Source organism: Ictidomys tridecemlineatus, chromosome 2, assembly GCF_052094955.1.
Source record: "Ictidomys tridecemlineatus isolate mIctTri1 chromosome 2, mIctTri1.hap1, whole genome shotgun sequence".
Classification (NCBI taxonomy): domain Eukaryota; kingdom Metazoa; phylum Chordata; class Mammalia; order Rodentia; family Sciuridae; genus Ictidomys; species Ictidomys tridecemlineatus.
Genome location: NC_135478.1, coordinates 112,187,833 through 112,211,583, shown reverse-complemented (window position 1 = coordinate 112,211,583; position 23,751 = coordinate 112,187,833). Strand labels below are relative to the sequence as shown.

The following is a 23,751-nucleotide window of genomic DNA, read 5'->3' as shown; positions in this document are numbered from 1 at the left end:
AAGCCTGTGGTTTTCTTCTTTTCTTTTAAATTTTGTTCTTAAGTGACAAGACTTTTTCCCTGGAATTCTAATATAGAAAAGTGAAAAAGTATTAGTGTTCCTCTCTCACACAATAGGCCCTGATGTAGCACCAAGGAACCTTGAAGTCTGGGACAAATGTCTGTCAACCAGTGCCTTACCTGATTGTTAGAGGCATTTTTCTGTAAAACCAAATCCTATTGCCTTTTCTCTCTCTCTGAGAGAGAGAGAGAGAGTGAGAGAGAGAGAGAGAGAGAGAATATTTTTAACATTTATTTTTTAGTTTTCGGTGAACACAACATTTTTATTTTTATGTGGTGCTGAGGATGAAACCCAGTGCCCCGCGCATGCCATGTGAGTGTGCTACCGCTTGAGCCACATCCCCAGCCCTGCCTTTTCTCTTTTAATTTCTCATGCCAGCTTGATAAAGACTAGAGCTTTTGACATCTGTGAGACTTCCTGTCCTACGACTTGCCCTCTTTCATTCTATATGGCAGATATACCTCACTGTTACTTCTTCTGGGTCTTCCTGCCTAGAAGGACTGTCTGCCTGTCCTTCTTTTGCAAATGTCTGTTCATCCTCTGAGGCCCAGCTCGAACATATCTCTTCTCTTGAGTCTTTTCTGTACTGCTCCTGATAGCCAATAGCTGCTTTTTTTTTCATTACTTCCGGAGCATTCTACCTTTGTCTGTTGTCTTTTTTATGCTGAGACTCATGAAGGACAGACTGCTTGACTTACATCTTAAGCTCAATAGAACTTTACATTTTGGTTTTATTTAGTTTCAAATCTTTACTGGAAACCAGCTTGAAAACTCATCATAAATGTTGAGTTTAGCCTTATTGTGTTTATCCATTATCTTTCTTTTAGGTTATGTTGCCATTAGTATGGTGGTTGTTGTAATTATTCATAGGTGAGGAATTAGGAAAGAGCAAGATAGGATTAGTTTTATAAGATGATGTGATAACATTTTTTTTCTTTGCAGTAATAGAGATCACATGTGAATGCTATAGGCAAGTGCTCTACCACTGAGCTCAACCCCAAGTTCCCATTATACTTTTTTTTTTTTTTTGGTATTGGGGATTAAACCAAGAGGTGTTCTGCCACTGAGCTACATTCCTATCCTTTTTAGTTTCCATTTTGAGACAGGCTGTTGCTAACTTTCCCAAGTTAACCTTGCACTAGAGATTCTCTTGCCTCAGCCTTTGAGTTGCTGGGATTACAGGAATGGGCAATTAACTGAACTTTTTAATAGCCTTTCATATTTATTTCTCAGTTAAAAAAAAAGTTACTGTTTAATTATACATTGTAGTTCATGGTTTTGAATTTAGTTATAAAATTCACAAAATTTTATATGAATTGAAGTTTTGTAATTTTCTCAAGTTTTACTTAATAGTATCTTGAATGTTTCCTGAATTATCACTTTATTTATCATACTAAATTGGTTCTCTACTGCCAGCTAATGATATAGCATGGATGTGCATGTTGGGAGCTTCACTGGGGCAGTGGTAGGGGGTAGCTCAAGACCTGCTTTTCTCATTTCACTGTTAATCCTGTTTGCCCAAGCCATTTGGTGATGGGAACAAGGGTACAAAGATGGACACTGCTTATAGGAGCCATTTGTTTTCTTCTTTCAGCAAAGCTTCTTCAGAAGTAAGTGGGCAACATGTTTCTATTAGATAAGGCCAGAGGCCTTAGTAAACTTGATCACATTTTCTTAAGTGAGATCATAGTACCCCTGAAGTATTTCAGACTAATGATGAAAATTGATCCACAGAGTAAATTAATATCATATATATAAGAATTATGTAAATGGGATGTAGGGGATATGACAGGATATAATGGGACTCTATCTTGGAGATCCTGTAGACCATTCATTCAGTCACATTATATAGTAATGAAAGCTGAGTTCTAGAGAGGTTAAGTGCCTTGCCTGGGGTTGAACAGGGTGTCCATGACAAAGTTGTAGCTGTTACTTTCAATCATTTGAAATCATATTAGACTGACCCTCAGAAATTTCAATTTCATGTGGTTCAGTTTAATAGAAACCCATTCTTCTGGCTGACATCACTTTATCACTCAGATCTTTTATAATTAGTGTCTGGGAATAGAGTAGCAGACTCTACTTGGTACTTTCCTTGATACCACTGGGACAGACAAATCACAGGGGTGTAATCCCTATGTCTGATGACAGGTAACATTCTTATGTTCTTGTATTTAATATTTCACTAGGATTGCCCCATGGTCTACTGATTATTTGCCAACATTGTGCCTTTTAATAATTTTTTATTTTTGCAGAGATTTGATGGAAGGTGTGGATTGGTCACCATTCCAAATCTCACTTAAAAGTTAATGATGGAAGAGAATACAAGAGATGCCTGAGGAATAGAAAGGCTTTATAGCCTTCATTCATTCATTCATTCATTCATTCATTCAGTGTACCCAGTGCAAAACTGGTTTTTATTTTTTTGTGAGCTTAGACATTACTGTATTAAGATTATTTTCAGAGGGATTAAGATTTGATGGTTTCTGCCATCTTTTTCTTGAGTACTAATCCTTTCCCTTTCTTGTCTGGCTTTTTCATGCTTACTAAATGCTGATCTATGAGTGAGTGATAAGAACCTCTCTTGTGCCCACCCCATGGCAAAAATCAAGGTGAAAAGTATCACGGGGTAAATAGATTTAATCCCTGCCACAAGGAGGAAATTCTGATCCAATTATAGTTAGCATATAGGATTAGCACACATGAAACAACCTATGGGAAAAAAGGAATAGAATAATTAAAAACATAATTAATGTTTTATAGTGATTACAAAAGAAGTTAGAATATGAAAGCTCATTGAAGCCTAAAAACAGTGCCAATCATGGGAGGGCAGATCTATGCTTAGGATTACAGCAGTGTCTTAAGGTTTTGATTAATGACCCTGTTTACTTTTTTTTTTTTTTAAATAGTTTCTACACATCCAAAAGCCAGCTTTTTTGTAACAGTTTCACCCCACGAATTAAACTGGCCGGAAAGAAGGTAGGTGTCATCAAACCCACAGAACCTTTGGGAACTGTCACACGTCAATGTAATTATAATATATGATTCTTGGGTACCTTTATCTCTCCACATGGTCATAAATAGGGCATAAGAAATTTACCTTAGAATTATACAATTTTTGAATGGGTGTGGTAGCACACACTTGTCAGCCTTCCTACTCTTGAGGCAGAGGCAGGAGGATTACAAGTTGAAGGTCAGCCTGGGCAACATAGCAAGACCCTGTCTCAAAATTTACAAAAAGGACTGGGGATATAGTTCATTGGTAGATCACTTGCCTATCATGTGTGAGCCTAAGTTCTATCCTTAGTAATGCAGGAGAAAAACAAAAAAGAATGTTATTACTTTCTGTATTAGATAAACATATAATAAGGCAGGGAGTGGGTATGTAAATCAGTGGTAGAGCCCATGTGTAGCATGCACAGGTCCTGGGGTCAATCCCCATTACTCCCAAACAAACAATAAAAGTGATAATGCTATCAGTTTTTCTCTTCCACCTTTGTACTCCGTTTCAGCAAATTGGACAATGTTTGGAGTGCTCTGCTCTGGTAGGTGTAGACAGACAGGTGATTGTGTCATGGAGGAGGGGAAGCATGCAGGGTTCAAGGTGGGACCTAGCCAAGGTAGAACAAATATAGCAGTGGATTGAACATAAGTCTGAAAATTTGGGTTTGTATTTTGACTCTGCCACCTGCTGATTGTATGACTTTGGGCAAATTCCTTTTTCTTCTTTTTTTTTAAAATTTTTTTGTGCTTTTATTTTGTTTATTTTTTAAAAAATGTGGTGCTGGGGATCGAACCCATTGCCTCACGCATGCTAGGCAAGGCTGTACCATTGAGTCACAACTCCAGCCCAAATTCCTTATTCTTTATAGAATTGAGTATACTCACCAGTTCCACCAGTGGTTGGGGTGGTAAGAATTAATCAGATTTGAGGTGGGAAGTAAGGGATCTTGCAAGGTCTGATGCTGTGTAAGGTGGGTGTCAGATCTTAGCTTCCTGCCTTCCCATCAGTTATAGGAAGGGTTGAGACATTGTCTTTGTCCTGGGGAGCAGCCACATATATACTAAACTTTGTGAGATGTTCTATTCTGGCATAGGAGAGTGATTAAATCTTTTCAATTTTATAGCCTGCCTCTGAAAAAGCAAAAAATGGACGTGATACATGTGAGTATTTTTTTATTAATTTTTAAATTTGTTTTAATTAGTTATACATGTCAGTAGAATGCATTTATGCACTTTGATATGTCATACATAGATGGGATATAATTTCTCATTTTCCTGAGTGTACCTGTTGCAGAATCATATTGGTCATGCAGTCACATACATACATAAAGTAATAATGTCTATTTAATTCTACTATCTTTCCTATCCCCAATCCCCTTCCCTCTCCTCCCATCACTTCCCTCTATCTAAGGTAACAGTATTCTTCTCTAGTGCCTTATTGTGAATTAGCATCTACATATTAAGAGAAAACATTTGGCCTTTGGTTTTGTGGGTTGGCTTATTTCGCTTAGCATAATATTCTCCAACTCTAACCATTTATTAACAAATGCCATAATTTCACTCTTCTTTAAAGCTGAGTAATATTCCATTGAGTATATATACCACATTTTTTAAAATCCATTCATCTCTTGAAGGACATTTAAGTTGGTTCCATAGTTTAGCTATTATGAGTTGAGCTGCTGTAAACTTTGATGTGGCTATATTACTGTAGTATGCTGATTTTAAGTCCTTTGACATTTTTTGAGACCTTCTTTCATCACTTTTAGAAAGAGCTAACCCATGGCGACAAAATTATATGAAATTGCTTAAGAAAATTCATTGAACAGTTGGGAGACCTGAATTCCCTTTGTGTCACTTCTTAGCCACCTTGTATTTTTGTCATGTCAATTGCAAGTTGGATGATGACGAAATCTTTTTTTGTTTTCCACAGGTCAATTGTAGAGATCAGGTAGAAAGTTTTAAAGCATTAAACATATAAGATGATATGTAGTTTTTAAAAAATAACTGTTTTTAGTTGTAGATGGACACAATATTTTTATTTTGCTTATATATTTCTGTGTGGTGCTGAGGATCAAACCCAGATCGAACCTCATACATGCTAGGCAAGTGCTCTACCACTGAGCCACAACCCCAGCCCTGGATTTTTTTTAACAGGGATCACATAGGAATGAAATGCTACCAATAAGTTGCCTTTATTTAGTTCTGTACTATTTCTTTGTTGCTTTAACTTAAAAGTCATTTCATCTTAACAACCTTATCAATGGGCTATTATCTCCATTTTCTCAGAGGTAGATGATGAACCTAGTGTCTCACAGATGTTGGTGAAGAAATGTGTGAAATATCTTTGGGTGACAGTTTGTACTATTTGTGTATTTCAGCTCTTGGGACTCCAAAAGAATCTGAGAATGCCCTTCCAATCCAAGTAGATTATGATGCCTACGATGCTCAAGTGTTCAGGCTGCCTGGCCCATCCCGGGCTCAGCGCCTCGCCACCTGCAGGTTTTCAGCTGATTGACTTGGGGTTTATATAAAAGTTATTTAGGAAAACCTGAGGTCTAATAGGGGCCTTTGTGAGAGCAACCTTGAAAATGTTTTAATTAAAATTAGCCAAATAGGGGCTGGGGATGTGGCTCAAGGGATAGCGCGCTCGCCTGGCATGCGTGCAGCCGGGTTCAATCCTCAGCACCACATACAAACAAAGATGTTGTGTCCACTGAAAACTAAAAAAAAAATAAATATTAAAAAAAAATTCTCTTAAAAAAAAATAAAATAAAATTAGCCAAATAGAAGCTGTGCCAAGCAGATCATTAGGGATTTGGTTTTCCAGTTCTTTGGCCTAGCCATTTTATTTGCCATGAAGTAGTGTCTTAAAATAAGAAGGTACTTAGGCTTTTTTTAATATTTTTTTTTAAGTTGTACTTGGACACACACCTTTATTTTATTTTTATGTGGTGCTGAGGATCGAACCCAGTGCCTTGCATGTGTTAGGCGAGTGCTCTACCGCCAAGCAGCAACCCCAGCCCCACCCCCACCTTAGGCTTTTTCTAATCAAAAGCAAACATTCATAAATTCCAGAATGATCATCTTACTGGCCTGGCACTAAGATATATTCCTGGGCCCAGATTATTATAAGTTTATTATTGCAAGAACACATGAATTATATTTTTTCTGTGGTGTTTGGTTATATAGCAGTTTCTGATTGTGATAGAGCTAGATACAACAACTTTGATCTTGTATAAAGCCTATTTACCCCAAATTATAGATATGTATTTTGTATTTTCTTCATATACTTGATAGTCTTATATTTTATGCTTATTTTAGTTCTTTATGTAGATTTTTAAAGTGAATGTATAAAATAGAAATCTAGCTTATTTTTTGTCCCCATTTGACCAGATCATACCAGTTTATTTTTCAGATTTCTTCCTTTTTTCCCCTCTTCCTTCTCCCCTTCCCCTTACTCTTTTTTTTTTTTTTTTTTTTGGTACTGGAGCTCAAACTAGGACCTTGAGCATGTGAAGCAAGCCCTCTGGCACTGAGCTACATTCCTGTCCATATTTTTTAAAATTTTGAGACAGGGTCTTGCTAGGTTGCCAAGGCGGGCCTCAACTTGAGATTCTCCTACCTTGGTCTCCTGAGAAGCTGGGATTATACAGGCATGCACCTCTATTCCTAGCTCAGGTATCTTAAATCTATAAATTTAAGCACAGCTGATTAGAAGGATGTTACGTCTCTTGATTTTGGAAGCAAATGAGTTTATAATGACCACATGATTGCTTTTTATTCTTTTCCTTCATCCCATTGTAATATCTATTCCTGAGAATGTTTAGAGCTCAAGATAAGTTTGACAAACAGCTTTGCTACAAGTGAATGCTTTTTTTAGAGACAGGGGCTTTTCTTCAGAGTCTTTATATTAAAAGTTATTTTTTTAAACAGTACTGGGGATTGAATGCATGGCCTTGTACATACTAGGCAAGTGCTGTTTCATTAAGCTACATTCCTGATCTTTGTTTATTGTATTTTGAGACAGCATGTTACTAAGTTGCCCAGGCGGGCCTTGGACTTGTGATCCTCCTGCCTCATCTGAGTAGTTGGGATTATGGGTGTTTGTCATCATGCCCGGTTGAGTCTTTATTATTTTACTTAAAAATATTTTTTTAATAACTGGGCTGAGGTTGTGGCTCAGTGGTAGAGCACTTGCCTAGCATGGGTGAGGCACTGGGTTCGATTCTCAACACCACATATAAATTAATAAATAAATAAAGGTTCATCAACAACTAAAACAAAAAAATTAAAATAGAAGTATTTTTAAAAAAACTTCTTTGTTTTTTATAAAATAAATACTTTATTTATTTTTTTGTGGTGCTGAGGATCAAATCCAGTGTTTCATGTGTGCAGAGGCAAGCACTCTACCACTGAGCTATAATCCCAACCCTAATTTTAATTGTTTGAGATGAGGTCTCTGTTGCCCAGGCTGATTTCAGACTGCTGGACTCAGGCAATGCTCCTGTTTCAGCCTCCCAAATAGCTGGGTCTACAGGGTGTACCACTACACTCAGCTATATAGGCTTGATTTTCTTTTTTTTTTGTACCAGGAATTGAACCCAGTAGTGCTTAACCACTGAGAAATATCTCCAGACCTTTTTATTTTTTTATTTTGAGACAAGGTCTTGCTAAGTTGCTTAGGGTCTTACTAAGTTGCTGAGGTGGGCCTTGAACTTTTCATCCTCCTGCATCATACCCTCAAATTTCTGAGATTACAAGTGTGTACCATTGTGCCTACTAAAGGTGGGTTTCAATACTGATTTTTTTTCAATACTGATTTTTTTTCACTTATAAGCTAAGTAACTTCACATTCTTCACTTGTAAAATGGTGCTCTCTTATAGGTATGTTTGTAAAGCATAAATGAAATAATACATGGAAAATGTATCTAATAAATGCTAGCTATTATTTTCTAGGCAGAGAACTCAGGAATCTGCATTAACTGTCTCTGCCATGATTCTCATATATGTGACAATATGAAGATGGTAATTCTTCCTAAGGCTTGAAAGTACCTGTAAACTTTTTATGCAACAGCGAATAGTACCTCAGAAGCCTGTGGGCATGGCCTGAGAGAACTCATAATTCAGAAATAATTTTTTTATCTTAAAAATTCAATGACTTTCCCTTCTGTTCCATAATAAGAAGCTTCATTAATTGTAAATGTAAATAACAATATAAGTTAGCAGAATGCACATTTCTCAGGTAAATGTGGAACATTTATAAGACAGAAAATATTCTGGCCATAAACCAAACCTTAAAATTAAAAGGACTGATGGCTAGGATTGTGGCTCAGTGGCAGAGCGCTTGCCTTGCATGTATGAAGTACTGGATTCGATCCTTAGCACCACATAAAAATAAATAAATAAAATAAAGGTATTATGTCCATCTACAACTAAAAAAATTTTTTAAAAATTAAAACGACTGAAATGATACTGTATCTTATTCTCTAATCCATAATGAAATTAACCAGAAATTCTTAACAGAAAGATACTAGAAAATCCCCAAATATTAGGAAACTAAGCGCACTTTTAAATAATCTATGGGACACAGGTATAATTCCAGCAACTTGGAGGCTGAAGCAAGATGATTGCAAGTTCCAGGTCAGTCTGGGCAACTCAGTGAGATCCTGTCTCAAAATAAAAAATAAAAAAGACTGGGGATATATAGCACAATAATAGAATGCTGCTGGGATCTATCCCCAGTATATAAAAAAGGAAAAGTCTGAAGTAAAATTAGAATTTTTTTTAACTGAATGAAAACAGAAATAAAACATAAAGTTTGCATGATGTAGTTGAAACAGTTTAAAGGAACTTTATATATAGCACTAAATGCCTATGTGAGAACAAAAAGTAATGTCTCAAGTCAATAATCTCAATTTTCATTCTAAGAAACTAGAAAAAGAAGACCAAATTAAAATAAAAGTTTCCATATGTTTGATATGTCAAAATACATTCTATAGTCATGTATAACTAAAAAGAACAAATAGAAAATTAAACAAAAAAAGCTTGCAGAAGATAATAAATAAAGATAGCAGCAAAATTTAAGGAACTTGAAGAAAGAAAAATAGTACAGAGCACCAATGGACACATCCCCAGGCCCCCCCCCACCCGCCCCTTTTGGCACTGGGAGTTGAACTCAGGGGTGCTTGACCATTGAGCCATACCCCAGCCCCATTTTATATTTAGAGACAGGATCTCATTGAATTGTTTAGAGCCTCGCTTTTTGCTAAGGCTGGCTTTTTTTTGAACTCACCATCCTCCTGCTTCAGCTTCCTGAACTACTAGGTTTACCTGTAACCTTTTTTTTTTTTTTTGAGTACTGGGGATTGAACTCAGGGGCACTCAATTACTGAGTCATCCCTAACCCTGTTTTATGTTTCATTTAGAGACAGGTTCTCACCGAGTTGCTTAGCGCCTTGCTAAGTTGCTGAGGCTGGCTTTGCAATTGTGATCTTCCTGCCGAAGCCTCCGGAGCCACTAGCATTACAGGCATGTGCCACTGTGCCTGGCTACAGACTGCTTTAATTGTTCTCTCTCTCATATGTGGCTAAACATATACTAGTATTCAAATATTTTACTTTTGAGCTGGGTACAATGGCACTGGAGATGTGGTTCAGTGGTTGAGCACCCCTGGGTTCAATCCCTGGTATCAAAAAATTTTTACTTTTGAAGCAATGAACATGTAGTCAGAATTTGGCTCTGTTTAAGCTCTGATTTAAGACAAAATTCTTCCATGCTGAAAGAAACAGCTCTGATGCCAAGTGGGTAGTCCTATTGGTAAGATAATACTTTAATTGTAAGAGTTCACCTCCTTGTTAGGCTTCTCTCTTTTTCTTATTTTCATCTTTCTAACTATGTTTCTTGAGATTTATCTCCCTTAGGGAGTTATATGTTTTAAAGAGTATATTGTTTTTAATGTTTTAATTAAGAAAATATTCAAACATGCCCAAGTAGACTAGTATTGTGAACAATTATTGACATGTTGCCCATCTTGTTTTGTCATTTTCCCCCCACAAATTTAACTTTTTAATTTTTTTGGAGGTATTGGGAATTGAACCCAGGGGTTCTCTATCATTGAGCCATGTCCTCAGCCATTTTAATTTTGAGACAGGTTTCTCTAATTTCCTTAGACTGACCTCAAATTTGTAATCTCCTGCCCCCAGCTTCTGGGATTATAGGCATACACCACTGTTCCTGGCTTACTGGAGTATTTTAAAACAAACACCAGGCCTGTTTCTCCACCTGAATGTACTTCAGTACATATCCCTAATAAAGAAGTTTTTGAAAATATTTTCACAGTACCATTATCTTTAGTATCAAAATTAATATCAATTCCTTAATCTTTCATGTCCATATTTAGATTTCTTCGTTTTCTCCAAAATTTTTTTTTGCAATTAGTTTGTTTAAATTAGGATCTAACCAAGATTCACACATTCCATTTGGTCATAATATCTCTTTTAGTGACGTTAGAACATTTTGCTTTTTTTATTTAGCTAATTTTTTAAAAATAATATTAACTTTTCCTCTATTCTCTGAATTTTTGTAAACTGGCAGTTAGCTTTAAAAGCTTGATTATATTTCGGTTCCATTTGTAAGACAAGAAAATTTCTGAGCTGACACTGTGTATCTTTTCTTGTATCACCTGGCATCTTGTCCTATTATTCCACTTCTAGTGATGTGAGATTGATCAGTGGTGTCAGAATGGAGTAATCACTTCTTTACAATTGTGATCCCTGGATTTCTGCTGTTTGAAAACTGGCATCTGTGTCTCCCCTTTCTTTCTTTCTTTTTTTTAAAAATTTTTAGTTGTAGATGAACACAATACCTTTATTTTATTTCTTTATTTTTACGTGGTGCTGAGGATCGAATCTGGGGCCTTGCGCGTGCTGGGCGGGTGCTCTACCGCTGAGCCACAACCCCAGACCTCTCCCCTTTCTTATACTACATATCAGACAGCTAAGGGCAACACCTCTGATCCATGACATAGGGTTTTCTTTGAGTAGAAAATACTTTCTTTAAGTACATTGAGTAGGTGATGGGTTTTGGAGTTTTAACTTGAGATAAGATAGGAGCCCTTGCTTGGTGGTGAGTTTTCTCTTACCTGGCAGGTCTGTGCGGGAGCGGGAGAATCACAATCGCAAGAGTGCCAGCTCTTGTGATGTCTCATCCAGTCCTTCCCTTCCGAACCGTGCACTACCCACTGAGGAAGTAAGAAGCCAGGCTTCTGACGACAGCTCCCTGGGCAAAAGTGCCAACATCCTGATGATCCCACACCCCCACCTGCACCAGTATGAAGTCAGCAGCTCCTTGGGCTACACCAGCACTCGAGGTGAGAGTGCTGAAGCACAGGCAGAGCTGTGTAAAGCTGGGGATAGTTTCCTTATTATAGTAGGTGTTGAGAGTGGCAAGGAGTGGTCAGATTGGGTAAAACATCCCTTATCTTAATTATTTCCATGTCAATGCAATGAGTACTAATCAGATTAGGTGTTAGGTATGTGTGTATTATACTATTTTTTAAGAAAAACCTTTACTCTGTTTTTCTTCTTATTTCCATTTGGTTCTATAATTGTGTCGTACTCAGAATGGAGATCATGCATGGAGATAATTGTGTACCAGGCCTGGAAGATATGTCACTTCTACCCGTGTTCTGTTAGCAGGAACTAATTCATATAACTTCAGTGCAAAAGCACAGGGAATTGTAATCATTTGGGATTAGTGAACAGTTTATTAACTCTGCCAGAGTCTGCCCTTCTGGCTCACCAGAATATAGGTATCTTTATATATATATATATATATAAATATAATTTATATTTGTTGAATGATTATACTGGGAATTGAAACCAAGAGTGCTTTACCACTGAGCTATGTTTGCACTTCTTTTTGTTTTTTATTTTGAAACAGGGTCTTGCAGAGTTGCTAAGGTTAGCCTTGAACTGACAATCCTCCTGTCTCAGCCTTCTGAGTCACTGGGATTATAGGTGTGCACCACTATTCCTGGCTTAAATATTTATTTTTATTGTTCCTTCCGCATAAAGAATACACTTATCCTATCAGGTATGGTGGCACACACCTATAATCCCAGCAACCTGGGAGTCTGAGGCAAGAGGATTGCAAATTCAAGGCCAGCGGTAGCAACTTGATGATACTCTTTCTCCAAATAAAAAGGACTGGGGATGTAGCTCAGTGGTAAAGTCCTGTTGGGTTCAATCCCTAGTATCCTCCTGTGGTTCCCAAAGAAAAATATACTCAACCTGTCCCTAATGGAAACAACTAAAATCCCATTATTTAGTTATTGTATCTAGGTAAAAGTCCAAGGTCTCCAGGTGATGCGTGGTTTTTCCCTTTGGGTTTGTAATTCACTGGGCCAGTATTTCAAGAGTGAAAATCCCCTTCTCCTAAGTATTTAAAAAATTAAACATGTTAAATTTGTGTATTTTTTTTAGCAATTTTACTCATTTCTGTCACTTTCTGACATTTATGATGTCCAAAATTCTTGTCAACCTCAGCTATTAGTACACCTAGTTTTGGTTTCATTGTGATTCTATAATTTGTCTTTGTGGCTCAACTCCATGATAACTTTCAGATGTCCTGGAGAACATGATGGAGCCACCACAGCGAGACTCCAGTGCACCAGGGAGGTTCCATGTAGGCAGTGCAGAGTCCATGCTACATGTTCGACCTGGTGGATACACACCCCAGAGAGCACTGATTAACCCCTTTGCCCCCTCACGGATGCCTATGAAGCTCACGTCCAATAGAAGACGTTGGATGCACACTTTTCCTGTGGGTAAGTTGGTTGCACAGGAAAGTGCCTTGAACTAGGAGTTCTTGGCCCCACTCTTCCATATTAATTGACTATGTGACTTTTGTTAAGTGCTTCTACTTTTCTGAACATTTGTCACCAGTGTAATGGGGATAAACTTGACAATATCAGGGGTTCTTTTGAGGATTCTTGAAGATGTATTTGAGAATAGGCTTTGTACCTCACTAGGTTTATTAACCTAAGGACTCTTTTTTCCCCCCTATTTGAAAAGGACTATGCTTTGCCACCTACTTTCTTTCCTAACGCGTAAAGTCTCTTCATTCTTTTTTCTCTTTGTTCTCTCTGTATATTGATCTTATTGTCTTTGTTATAAGATTATGTCTTCTCTTAGAGGTTTCTGATAACTGAAGAAAAATATGTGTGTGTGTGTATACATATGTGTGTGTGTGTGTGTGTGTGTGTGTGTGTGTGTGTGTATATATATGTATATATAATTATATATATAATTATATATATACATTTGGTGTTGGGGATTGAACCCAGGGGTGCTTTACTATTGAGTTACATCCCCAATCCTTTTTATTTATTTTTTATTTTTCTAAATTTTGAGGTAGGGTCTTGCTAAATTCCTTAGAGCCTTGCCATATTGCTGAGGCTGTCCTCAAACTTGATTCTCCTATCTTACCCTCCCAAGTTGCTGGAATTACAGGCATGTGCCAGTGTGTCCAGCTTTGAAGAAATTTTTTAAAAATTCAATTTTTTCCCTAGGCCATTCTTTTTTTTAAAAAATACTTTTATTTATTTATTTATTTTTATGTGGTGCTGAGGACATTCTTTTTGATCTGTCTTCTGTTGTCAAGAAGATGATGGCAAGGTTTTATAAAGCTGTAACTAAAATTAAACTTCAGATTAATCAGCTCTTACTAGGTTAAGAAGTAACATGAATTACCTCCATTTTTTTTTTTTTTTGTACCGGGGATTGAACTCAGTGACACTTGACCACTGAGCCACATCCCCAGCCCTGTTTTGTATTTTATTTAGAGACAGAGTCCCACTGAGTTGCTTAGCACCTCGCCATTGCTGAGGCTGTCTTTGAACTCTTGATCATCCTGCCTCAGTCTCCTGAGCCGCTGGGATTATAAACCTGCACCACCGTGTCTGATGCTCCAGTTTTTTTTTTTTTTTAAATGGAAAGCATCCTGCTGAATGCTTGAAAGTATCTGTTTTCTTTTTGCACTTTCTTTTACTGTTTAAAAGTTTAAAAAATGAGAAATTAATCTGGTTAATATGATTAAAATTGGAGGTCATTCCCAAACCTCTTCTGCCCTCTTATAGCAGAGAAAAGATAATAAGAGATAATGAGACTACTTGCTTTTTTCTGCTGTCTTTTCTCTCCATGTTTTCCCCATTGGTTTGCTTTGAGATCTCTTGAGAGAACTTTCTTCTGTGACCCTCAACTCTTCCAGCTTCTGTGCTTTTTCCTCCTTGCACCCTTCACAGTTACTAAAACAACAGTCTCCAAACAATGTTGACTTTGTTTCATCCTCTTTTCCATCTGATTCTCTAATAGCTAAGGCCCTCCATTGCTAGGCTCCTCAACTTCGTCTCTCCTCAACTTCCTGTCTTCTTATTTTCCTCTTCAGAGATACTATCCTTTCCCAACTAAACTCTGATGTCATCTCTCCTACCCTTTTCCTTCAACCCCTGTTAATCTTGTTTAACACTTAGCTCTAAAATCTCTGTTTCTAGGAAGCTTATTTAAATAGATTTGGCTAATTCTGATCTCTCATGCTCTTTTTTGCACTTCAGAATCTTCTGCTTCTTAGAATCATTTGTTATTTTCTTGTTATTAGTGGAGTCATTTGATGTTTCGTTCATGTTTTTTTCTCATTTAGTTTGTGTTAATTCTCCTGTACTTCTGTATTTCTCTGTATCTCTGTTGGCATGCATGAGATAGAGGCTTCTGAAATGTTAATAGATTAAGCAGGATGATAAACATGAGGTTCCTTAGTAGCACCAATCTTGCTTGGAGGGGGAGGTGTTCTTTCTGGGAACCAGAGGATTCCTTTTATAATGTTCTTTTGTGGTGTGCCCTTTGTTGAGTTTCCTAATACCTATATCCCTTCTGTTGGTAAGAAGGGAGATTGCCGTTAAGTACATAGAACTAACCATCAGGTGGGAATGATCCTTCGTGGTTCTTTGTCTGGATAGGACCATCTGGAGAGGCGATTCAGATCCATCATCAGACCCGGCAGAATATGGCGGAGCTGCAGGGCAGTGGGCAGAGGGATCCAACTCACTCCTCTGCAGAGCTGTTGGAGTTAGCATATCATGAAGCAGCTGGAAGGTGAGAATGTGCACAGGGCTCTGGAAGGTAACCTCAGAACACTCTTGGCACCCATGATAATGTGCAAAACAGACTACTCACAAAGTATCATGTTTATAAGACTTGAAAAGGTAATATGAGGTCTTCTTCAGCCACTTCCTGGATGAAATATAAAGCCAACAGCTTGACATTTTTGCCTGTGGTATTACCTAGACCCTGATTTAGGTTCATTTTGAGGTTGCACTTTGTAAACCTTAAAGATAGCTGTCTTTCAAACCTTAGTCAAGGATGCAAACAAGAGAGAAAAGGCTTTGAATTTGGGGTTCTGAGACAGGTATATGCTGTCATTTTGGGCAGTATCCCTGTGACTTGTCATTTTGATCACTAAGAAATTTCACTGTTGAGTTTAAAAGAAGTTAATGGGAAAAAAAATGAGATTAAGGCCTCATTTTTTTATGGAAAAAAGTCTTTTTGAACCAGAGTCTGAATGTGTTTATAAGGCATCTAAAGATAGTCAGTGTAGGAAGAAAGTCATTTAAGACTTGACAAGCATGAGCTCAGGTTATACTAATACTCACTGTTTCTGTATTGTTTGGAAACACTTGCAAAAAGTGGTCTTTGCCCCTACCCCCACCCCTACTTTTTGGTGCTAGGGATCAAACACAGGGCCTGGTGCATGCTAGGCAAGTGCAAACCCCTGCCCTCTTTGGCCTCTCTTTTAGTCACTTTGACATCTTGTGGGTTGGCTGAGTGCTCAGGGCAGGGTGTGGCCCTCTTTACCACATTAACCCTGGTGTACCTATTCAAACATCTCACATGTATCCTTGTCAGTCAGAGGGAGGCAGAAGACAGAAAGGTCTGGTGGTCTAACATGGCTATGGGAAAGTGGCCAGAGTGCCAGGGGAGGAGGCCATAGCTGGCACACAATGAAGCATCTTCACCTGATGGCTAGAGATATAGATCCCAAGAATTGTCAGTCTCTGGGGCTAAATTTCAGGCCTGTTTCATGACTTCTCTACCTAACATCCCCACTGGGATATAGGGTAAGCAGGAGAAAGAGTTGATGATGTTCATTAAGCCAGGTGGCTGGGCTCTGTTCTCTGCAGACACAGCACTTCCCGCCAGCCTGGTGACGGCTTGTCCTTCTTGAACTTCAGTGGAACAGAAGAACTTTCTGTCAGCCTGCTTAGCAACAGTGGTGCAGGTAACTCACCCAAGGACTAATAGAATCAGTATGCTTGGAGCAGCTCACATCCAGAAAGTGATATGATGTCCAGGAAAGTCAGGGTCATGCCTATTTTGGGATCATTCAGCCACAATTTTGGGTGACCTGTTTAGAACCAGTGCTATATAATCTATGGAATTATAAATGGGCTGCGTGGTACATTTTTAGCTGGGAACGTATTGTTTAAGCCTCATTTGTTGTCAGGGAGTCATGACTGAGGGCTACCTGATGTGAATGGAGGGCAGCACCAAGGCGAGGAATGGTCTCTGTTCTAGAGGAGCTTTCAGTTGTTGGAGGTCAGGGAACAAACCCATTCTCTTAAAGTCAGGAGAGACTCCAAAGGGAGCAGTGTGGTTCCAATTATATGATCAAAAAAGAGAAAGTTGATGTAGTTGTTAAGAGAAGTGAGTATGCATTTCAGGCACAAAGGGGTAGAATTTGGTTGAGTAGAGAGTTAGAACGTGAGGATTCCAAGTGCAGTTGGTAGGAACTTGGTTTTGTTGTTTCTTGAATTACTTTTATATCCATTTTCTTATGCAGTCATCCCAGTAGAGCATAAATTACTAAATATATTTTACATATGGGTAACTTAATGCCTAGAGATATAGAGATGTTAAATTAATCTCTCATACCAACTACCAGGTATCTTGACTCAGATTGTTGTCCTCATTTGACCATTTTATTCAGAATACTTTTTTTAAAAAATATATTTACTGCATCTATTAATAATAAAATAGTACATCTTGGAAAAATCTGAAAAATTCAAATAAGTGACATATTTTATCAATGATTTTGTACCCATAATAATAAGAAAATGTCACATCCTGGAAAAATGTAAATTGATGTCACATTTTTCTCTACCCCTAATGATTGTTAAGGAAATGTCACATCTTGGCAAAATTTGGAAATTGTAAAATCAATAACATATTGTGAATCCACAGTGATGAGAAAAATTGCAATAAAAGATAACCCAGAGAAAGCTGCATTAGAGCTTTCTCTCTGGAGATTGCTCAAAAAAAAAAAAAAATTTTTTTTTTATTTTTATGTGATGCTGAGGATCGAACCCAGTGCCTCACATGTGCAAGGCAAGTGCTCTACCACTGAGCTATAACCCCAGCCCCTCAGAGTACTTTTTAAGGGTACAGGGGAACATAAGATTGGATAGGCAGAGGCAGTTTCTATAGAGCCTCAGAGGATAGGTACTATGCAAAATGAGTGTGAAAACATTACAAGTGGAAAAAAATGGAGCTGCTATTTCATGCTTTAATATTCTGTAAGCAAACTGGCATTTCATATATTTGGTTTAAGGAAGTAGTGAAAATAAGTTTTATAAAATTTGTTAATGATGATTTTCTTCATTTATTGGTAGATTTATTCACCAGTATTCCTAGAGACCTATGGCTGAGGCTTGGAAATGGGGTTGGCATTACAAGAATCCCAAATGATTAGAAACTCATTCATTCATTAATTCACTTTAAATGAGAAAACTCATTTAATTCATTTCATTAACTTTTTGGTACTGAGGATTGAACCCAGTAGTGCTTTACTCTGAACTATGTCACTAGTCCTTTTACTTTGTTATTTTTTAAAAAGAATTTTAACTTTTATTTTATTCTTTTTAAAAATATTTATTTTTAAGAAGTATTTGGATTCAATACTTTTATTTTATTTATTTTTATTATTATTATTTTTTTAATTATTTATTTATTTTTATGTGGTGCTGAGGATTGAGCTCAGGGCCTCACATGTGCTAGATGAGTGCTCTATCGCTGAGCCACAACCCCAGCCCATCTTTTTTTTTTTAAATGTGGTGCTAAGGATTGAACCCAGTGCCTCACGTGCTAGGCAAACACTCTATCACTATAGCCCCACCCCTACTTTATTATTTTTGAGATGGGGGTTTTGCTGATTTGCTGAGGGTCTCTCTAAGTGACTGTGGCTGACCTCAAACTTGTAGTCCTACTGCCTCAGCCTCCCAAGTTGTTGGGATTATAGGCATGTGCCACTGTGCCGGTATTCTTTTCTTTCTTTATATATTTGGTACTGGGGATTGAACCGTGGGATGTTTTACCTCTGAGCTACGTCCCCAGTCCCTTTTTATTTTTTATTTTGAGACAGGGCCTCACTAAGTTGCTCAAGGTGGTGACCTTACACTTGGTAATCTTCCTACTTTAGGCCCCCAAGTATTTGGGACTGTAGGCATATATCACTGTGCCTGGCTTCATTGATTTTAAATGAGAAAACCAATTGAATACAAGTTTGGTGATAAAAAGATACTTAAAAATGTTATCTTGGGGGCTGGGGTTGTGGCTCAGTGGTAGATTGCTTGCCTGGCATGTGCTAGGCCCTGGATTTGATCCTCAGCACCACATAAAAATAAATAAATAAAATAAAGGTATTGGATCCAACTACAACTAAAAAATTAAAAAAAAATGTTATCTTGCTGCCAAACCAGTGCTTTCAGAATGTTAATAAGGCATGTTTTTAATGCTTTGCTAAATCAAAGAGCCATTTTTTTTTTTAGGAATTCAGAGTTTGAGCTACCTGCGTTGTTTGGGGTAGAGTTCCACTGCTCTGGGGCTCCCTAGAGTATACCATCAGCTAGTTTTTCTGGTAACCTGAAGTAGGGAGAATTAATTAGATTGAGGTGGTAGCAGCACCAAGATCTATTCAGACTAGTGTTGTGATTTGGGGTAGCCCAGGTGATTCTATATGTATCTTTTGGAATTTTGCAGTCTATCCTGGGGAAAAGAGTGAGCTTTCAAAGAATCGTTATTTGGGAATGGTTGTGGAAGATCCTCAGATGATACCATCATGGAATCCTCTCAGGTTCCCTGGTGCACACACACGGAAAAAAAAAAAAAGCATTTGCTGTAACCTGTACCTCTGGTTTTGCCTCCTACATCTTGGGCTCCTGAATTGTGGATCTGCCTAATTCTGGACTTGGATGACTCCCAGATGCCTCATCCTTAATGTGTTTTCAACTGTGAATTCACATCTAGCCATCCCCCAACCCACCCTTCCTCCTCTGTTGCCTCTTTCTTCTGACATTGGCTCATCTACTTTCTCACTGCTTTTGTTCAGGTTCCTATGGTCTTGCCAGGATTATAGCAGTAGCCTTCTAAATGATCTTTCTCAGTTCTTGTCTGTTCTAATTCATCTTCCATACTGTCACCAGTGAGATATTTCCAAATGAAAATATGATCAGCTTTCACTTCACAAATAGAAACTCTTCACTGTTTCTTTCTTTTTTGACAGTGCTGTAGATTGAACCTAGGACTTCAAGCATGCTAGTCAACCACTCTACTACTGAGCTATTTCCCTAGCCCTTCAGTGGTTCTTCATGATTTGTAATGCTAGCCATTACTTGACTCCTGCCTACCTTTGTATTTTCATCTGCCTCCACTTCCTCATAGCATTGCATGTTAAAGAGTACAGGTTCTAGAATCTTAAGACATGAGGCCCGAATCTACCTCATGAGCACTGAGTCCCTTGGGATAGTTACCTAACCTCTGTATAAGTCAGTTTTTTCATTATTATAATACTTATAATATTAAATGTGATGATCCACATGCATTCTTAAGACAGTGCCAGGAACACATGGTGTGTGTTCATCAAATATGTACTATTATTGTTATTGTATGACCATATTTTATATTCTAGCCATTGCTTGTGATCTCTCAAAAGAACTATGTTCTCATATTCCTTTAGTCTAGTCCTTCTGTATAGAATATGCTTCTTCCTTGTCTTCAGTCCCTGATTCTGTATGGCACTCAATACGTCCACTCAATCTTTATGGTCCAATCATAACTCCTCAATGAACCCCACCCTAGTGGTTCCCTTTCTTCCTCATGTCCTCCCAAGAGATTTTAGACATGTTTCTGCAACTCCTTGTGCACAACCCAACTTATTTCTCTAAACACCATGATGTCACTGTTTCCATGTTTTTCTCCCCACTAGACTGAGCTTATCTTTACTCACTTCCCTCTAGTGTTTAGCACATTTATTGACAATAGAATCCCTATTTCAAGACCCAGATGTTATATGTGAAAAGCATTTAAATAATTCACAGAATTATTTTTTAATTGGTATTTGAGTGTTTGCTTATATATCTAACTTCTTATTAAGATTGTGTACTCCCTTCAGTTATTTTAGTCAGTGTGATATAGTTAAGTGGTATTACCCTTAACCTTGCCCAGTCCCCTTATGGTCTGTACCATATGTTCAGAGGGGGCCAGAGAACATCAGGAGTTAGGCTGTAGCCACGTGGGAATTGAACTCCCATCTTTGACACTAGCTACCTGATCAATTATGTTAGTAAGTCAGAAATAATTTAGAAAAAAACATTCTAATTTTTCTTGCCCTGTGCAACAACCAGTGTTTCAGTCATTTTTTTTTTTTTTCCTGCTGCTACAACTAAAAGACCACACCACAACAACTGTGGAAGAGGAAAGGTTTATTTATGGTCTCACAATTTCAGAGGTCTCAATCCAAAGACAGCAGACTCAATTCCTTGGGCTCATGGCAGAAGAATGTGGCAGAGGGAAGCAGCTCACATGTTGATCATAAAGCAAAGAGAGATATCTCCACTTACCAGATACAAATATATACCCCAAAGCCACACCCCAATTGCTGTGTCCTCTAGCCACACCCTACCACTTCAGGTGCCACTCAGTTAATCCTTATCAGGGGATTAATTCACTGCTTGGATCAAGACTCCCATAATCCAATCATTTCTCTTACAAACCTTCTTGCATTGTCTCACACATGAGCTTTTGGGGGACACCTTACCTCTAAACCATAACAACCAGTTAATATCAGATCTGTCTTAGGCTATGTGAACCCTACCTTCACCAGTCCTAGCATGGTACAAAGTCCTGCCATCTTTTATTTGGATATAGTAGTTTGCTAACTGGTCTCAGCTTTCTCCTTTGCCCTTTCATATATTATATTTTCTTTTTTAAACATTTTTATTTGCAGACGGACATAATAACTTTATTTATTTTTTTATGTTGTGCTGAGGATTGAACCCAGTGCCTCCCAGGTGCTAGGTGAGTGCTCTACCACTGAGCCACAACCCCAGCCTTCATATATATAGTATATTTTCAACACAGCAATTTGGAGTGAGCATTCTAAAATAGAAGTTAGATTTTGAGTTGGTAGAGTGCTTGCCTTACATGTACGGCCCTGGGTTCAATCCCCAGCACCATAAAAAAAAAATAATAATAAATAAAATAAAAAGGGCTCAGAGGGGTGCAAGTCTGTAATCCCAGCCGCTTGGGAAGCTGAGGCTGAAGGATCGATCCCCAATTCAAAGCCAGCCTCAGCAATTTAGCAAGACCCTAAACAACTCAGCAAGACCCTGTCTGTAAATAAAATATTAAAAAAAGGACAAAAAAAAAGTCAGATTTTGACACTTATATACACAAAACCCTCCAAGTACTTCCCAGCTCACTTGGAATAAAAGCCATGGCATCATGGTAATTGACAGACATCCTAGAGTTATACTTCTCCAGGTTAGTCTCAGATTGCATCTCCTGGTTTCCCCTCTCATTCACTTTAGTGGTTCCCAAATAGACGATGCACACTCCGAATCTCTAGTCCTTTCTCTTGCTGTCCTCTTATTCCAAAGAGCCTCACAGCTAAGATCCATATGTCTGATTTTACCTAGAACATTTTTTTCCCCCCGGGTGGGGAGACCAGGGACTGAACTCAGAGGTACTTGGCCTCTGAGCCACATCCCTAGCCCTATATTATATTTTATTTAGAGACAGGGTCTCACTGAGTTGCTTAGTGCCTTGCTATTGCTGAGGCTGGCTTTGAGCTCGCAGTCCTCCTGACTCAGCCTCCTGAGCCACTGGGATTACAGGTGTGCTCCACCATGCCGGGCCCAGAACAGTTTTGAACTTGTTGACTTGTATAATTATTAATAGTGTCCCCTTTCATTCTCATGGGTGTCCTGGATTATAGAAGTTATGTTGACATCCCCCACATCTCCACTAGCTTACTCTTTTACTTCCTTCAAGTCTTGCCTGAATTGTCACACTCCACATCAGAATTCTTCATGTATCCTCCCTACCTAATATTTCTCCTTATCATCACCTGACACACTAGAATTTTTATTTTATTTTATATTCTTATTGTTAGATCCATGAGGATGAGGATTTTTGTTTTATTTATGGCTGTACCTCTAGAGCTTAAAACAGGTCTGCCACATGGTAGATAGCTGGTAGACATATGGTAAAGTAGATAGTTGAGTGAATGCTAGAAGCCTTAGGTAAGCTTTTTCTCACTGAAGCATGATTTAATTTTTCTTCTAATGCTTTTCTTAAACCTTGTTGAACAATTAAACAGGATTTGTTTCTTCAAGGACTCGGGCATTCTTTTTTAAAAAAAATTTTTAAGCATTTATTTTCTAGGTGTAGATGGACACAACACAATGCCTTTATTTTTATGTGATGCTGAGGATCGAACCTGGGTCCTGCCAGTACTAGGCAAGTGCTCTACCGCTGAGCCACAATCCCAGCCCCTGGCATTCTTTTTAAGTAGCTTTCGTTACAAGCTGTCCTCAATTTTCATGGAATATGGTTTGCTATCTTCAAACTGTTAACCTTCCCCAAAATGTTGATTTAACTCTATCCACTGTGCTAAGCTCTGAGAAGAAACAAAATCCCATGTAGCTAGAATTACTGGTATATACCATTGTGCTGGTATATTTTAAATTTACATATAAGACACCAAATTTCCAGACCTCAGGGTGCTCTGGCTTGTCATTCCTTTGGGATTCTACTTGAAGCAGCTCCCATGTAGAGTAGCAGCTATGAAAGGAAAGCCCTCTGGATCTCTACTAAATTAGGATGTGTTAGATGGGGGACTGTGCTGCAATGAAAGTGACATGGATCCGAGCCTTCGAGTTGAGCTTTCAGTATTTGCTGAGCCTCTGTTGCTGTTGCTCCTACTTCTTTCTTTCTGCTTCCTCTGTCTTCCTTCCTTCCTTCCTTCCTTCCTTCCTTCCTTCCATCCTTCCATCCTTCCATCCTTCCATCCTTCCTCTGCCCTTTTCCTCCTCCTTCTCCTCCTCCTCCTCCTCCTTTTTTTTTTTTTTTTGCGGTGATGATGATCAAATATAGGTCCACAAGCATGATAGGCAAACACTCTACCTCTGAAGTACACCTACAGTGAGCCTCAGATTCTTTTTTTTTTTTTAAACTTTTAAAAAAAATTTTTTTAATATTTATTTTTCAGTTTTTGGCGGACAAAACACCTTTGTTTGTATGTGGTGCTGAGGATCGAACCCGGGCCACACGCATGCCAGGGGAACGCGCTACTTGAACC

General features: G+C 38.2%; 1 protein-coding gene across 29 annotated transcripts in view; it reads left to right on the top strand.

The window, feature by feature from the left end:
* The window catches only part of Depdc5 (DEP domain containing 5, GATOR1 subcomplex subunit), a 155,764-nt gene that overhangs the window by 49,042 nt on the left and 82,971 nt on the right, over positions 1-23,751 (top strand). For 23 of the 29 annotated variants that reach the window (XR_013434977.1, XM_078039550.1, XM_078039548.1 and 20 more), the window contains 7 exons: positions 2,970-3,039; positions 4,188-4,224; positions 5,442-5,562; positions 11,211-11,431; positions 12,686-12,889; positions 15,077-15,212; positions 16,298-16,395. Coding sequence is in view for 25 of the 29 variants with exons in the window: in XM_078039550.1 (XP_077895676.1) it covers positions 2,970-3,039; positions 4,188-4,224; positions 5,442-5,562; positions 11,211-11,431; positions 12,686-12,889; positions 15,077-15,212; positions 16,298-16,395 (887 nt within the window). In the remaining 4 variants the exon portion in view is untranslated. The remainder of the gene's footprint in view (positions 1-2,969; positions 3,040-4,187; positions 4,225-5,441; positions 5,563-11,210; positions 11,432-12,685; positions 12,890-15,076; positions 15,213-16,297; positions 16,396-23,751) is intronic. The other 6 variants (XR_013434980.1, XR_013434979.1, XR_013434978.1 and 3 more) reach the window with 3 other exon arrangements.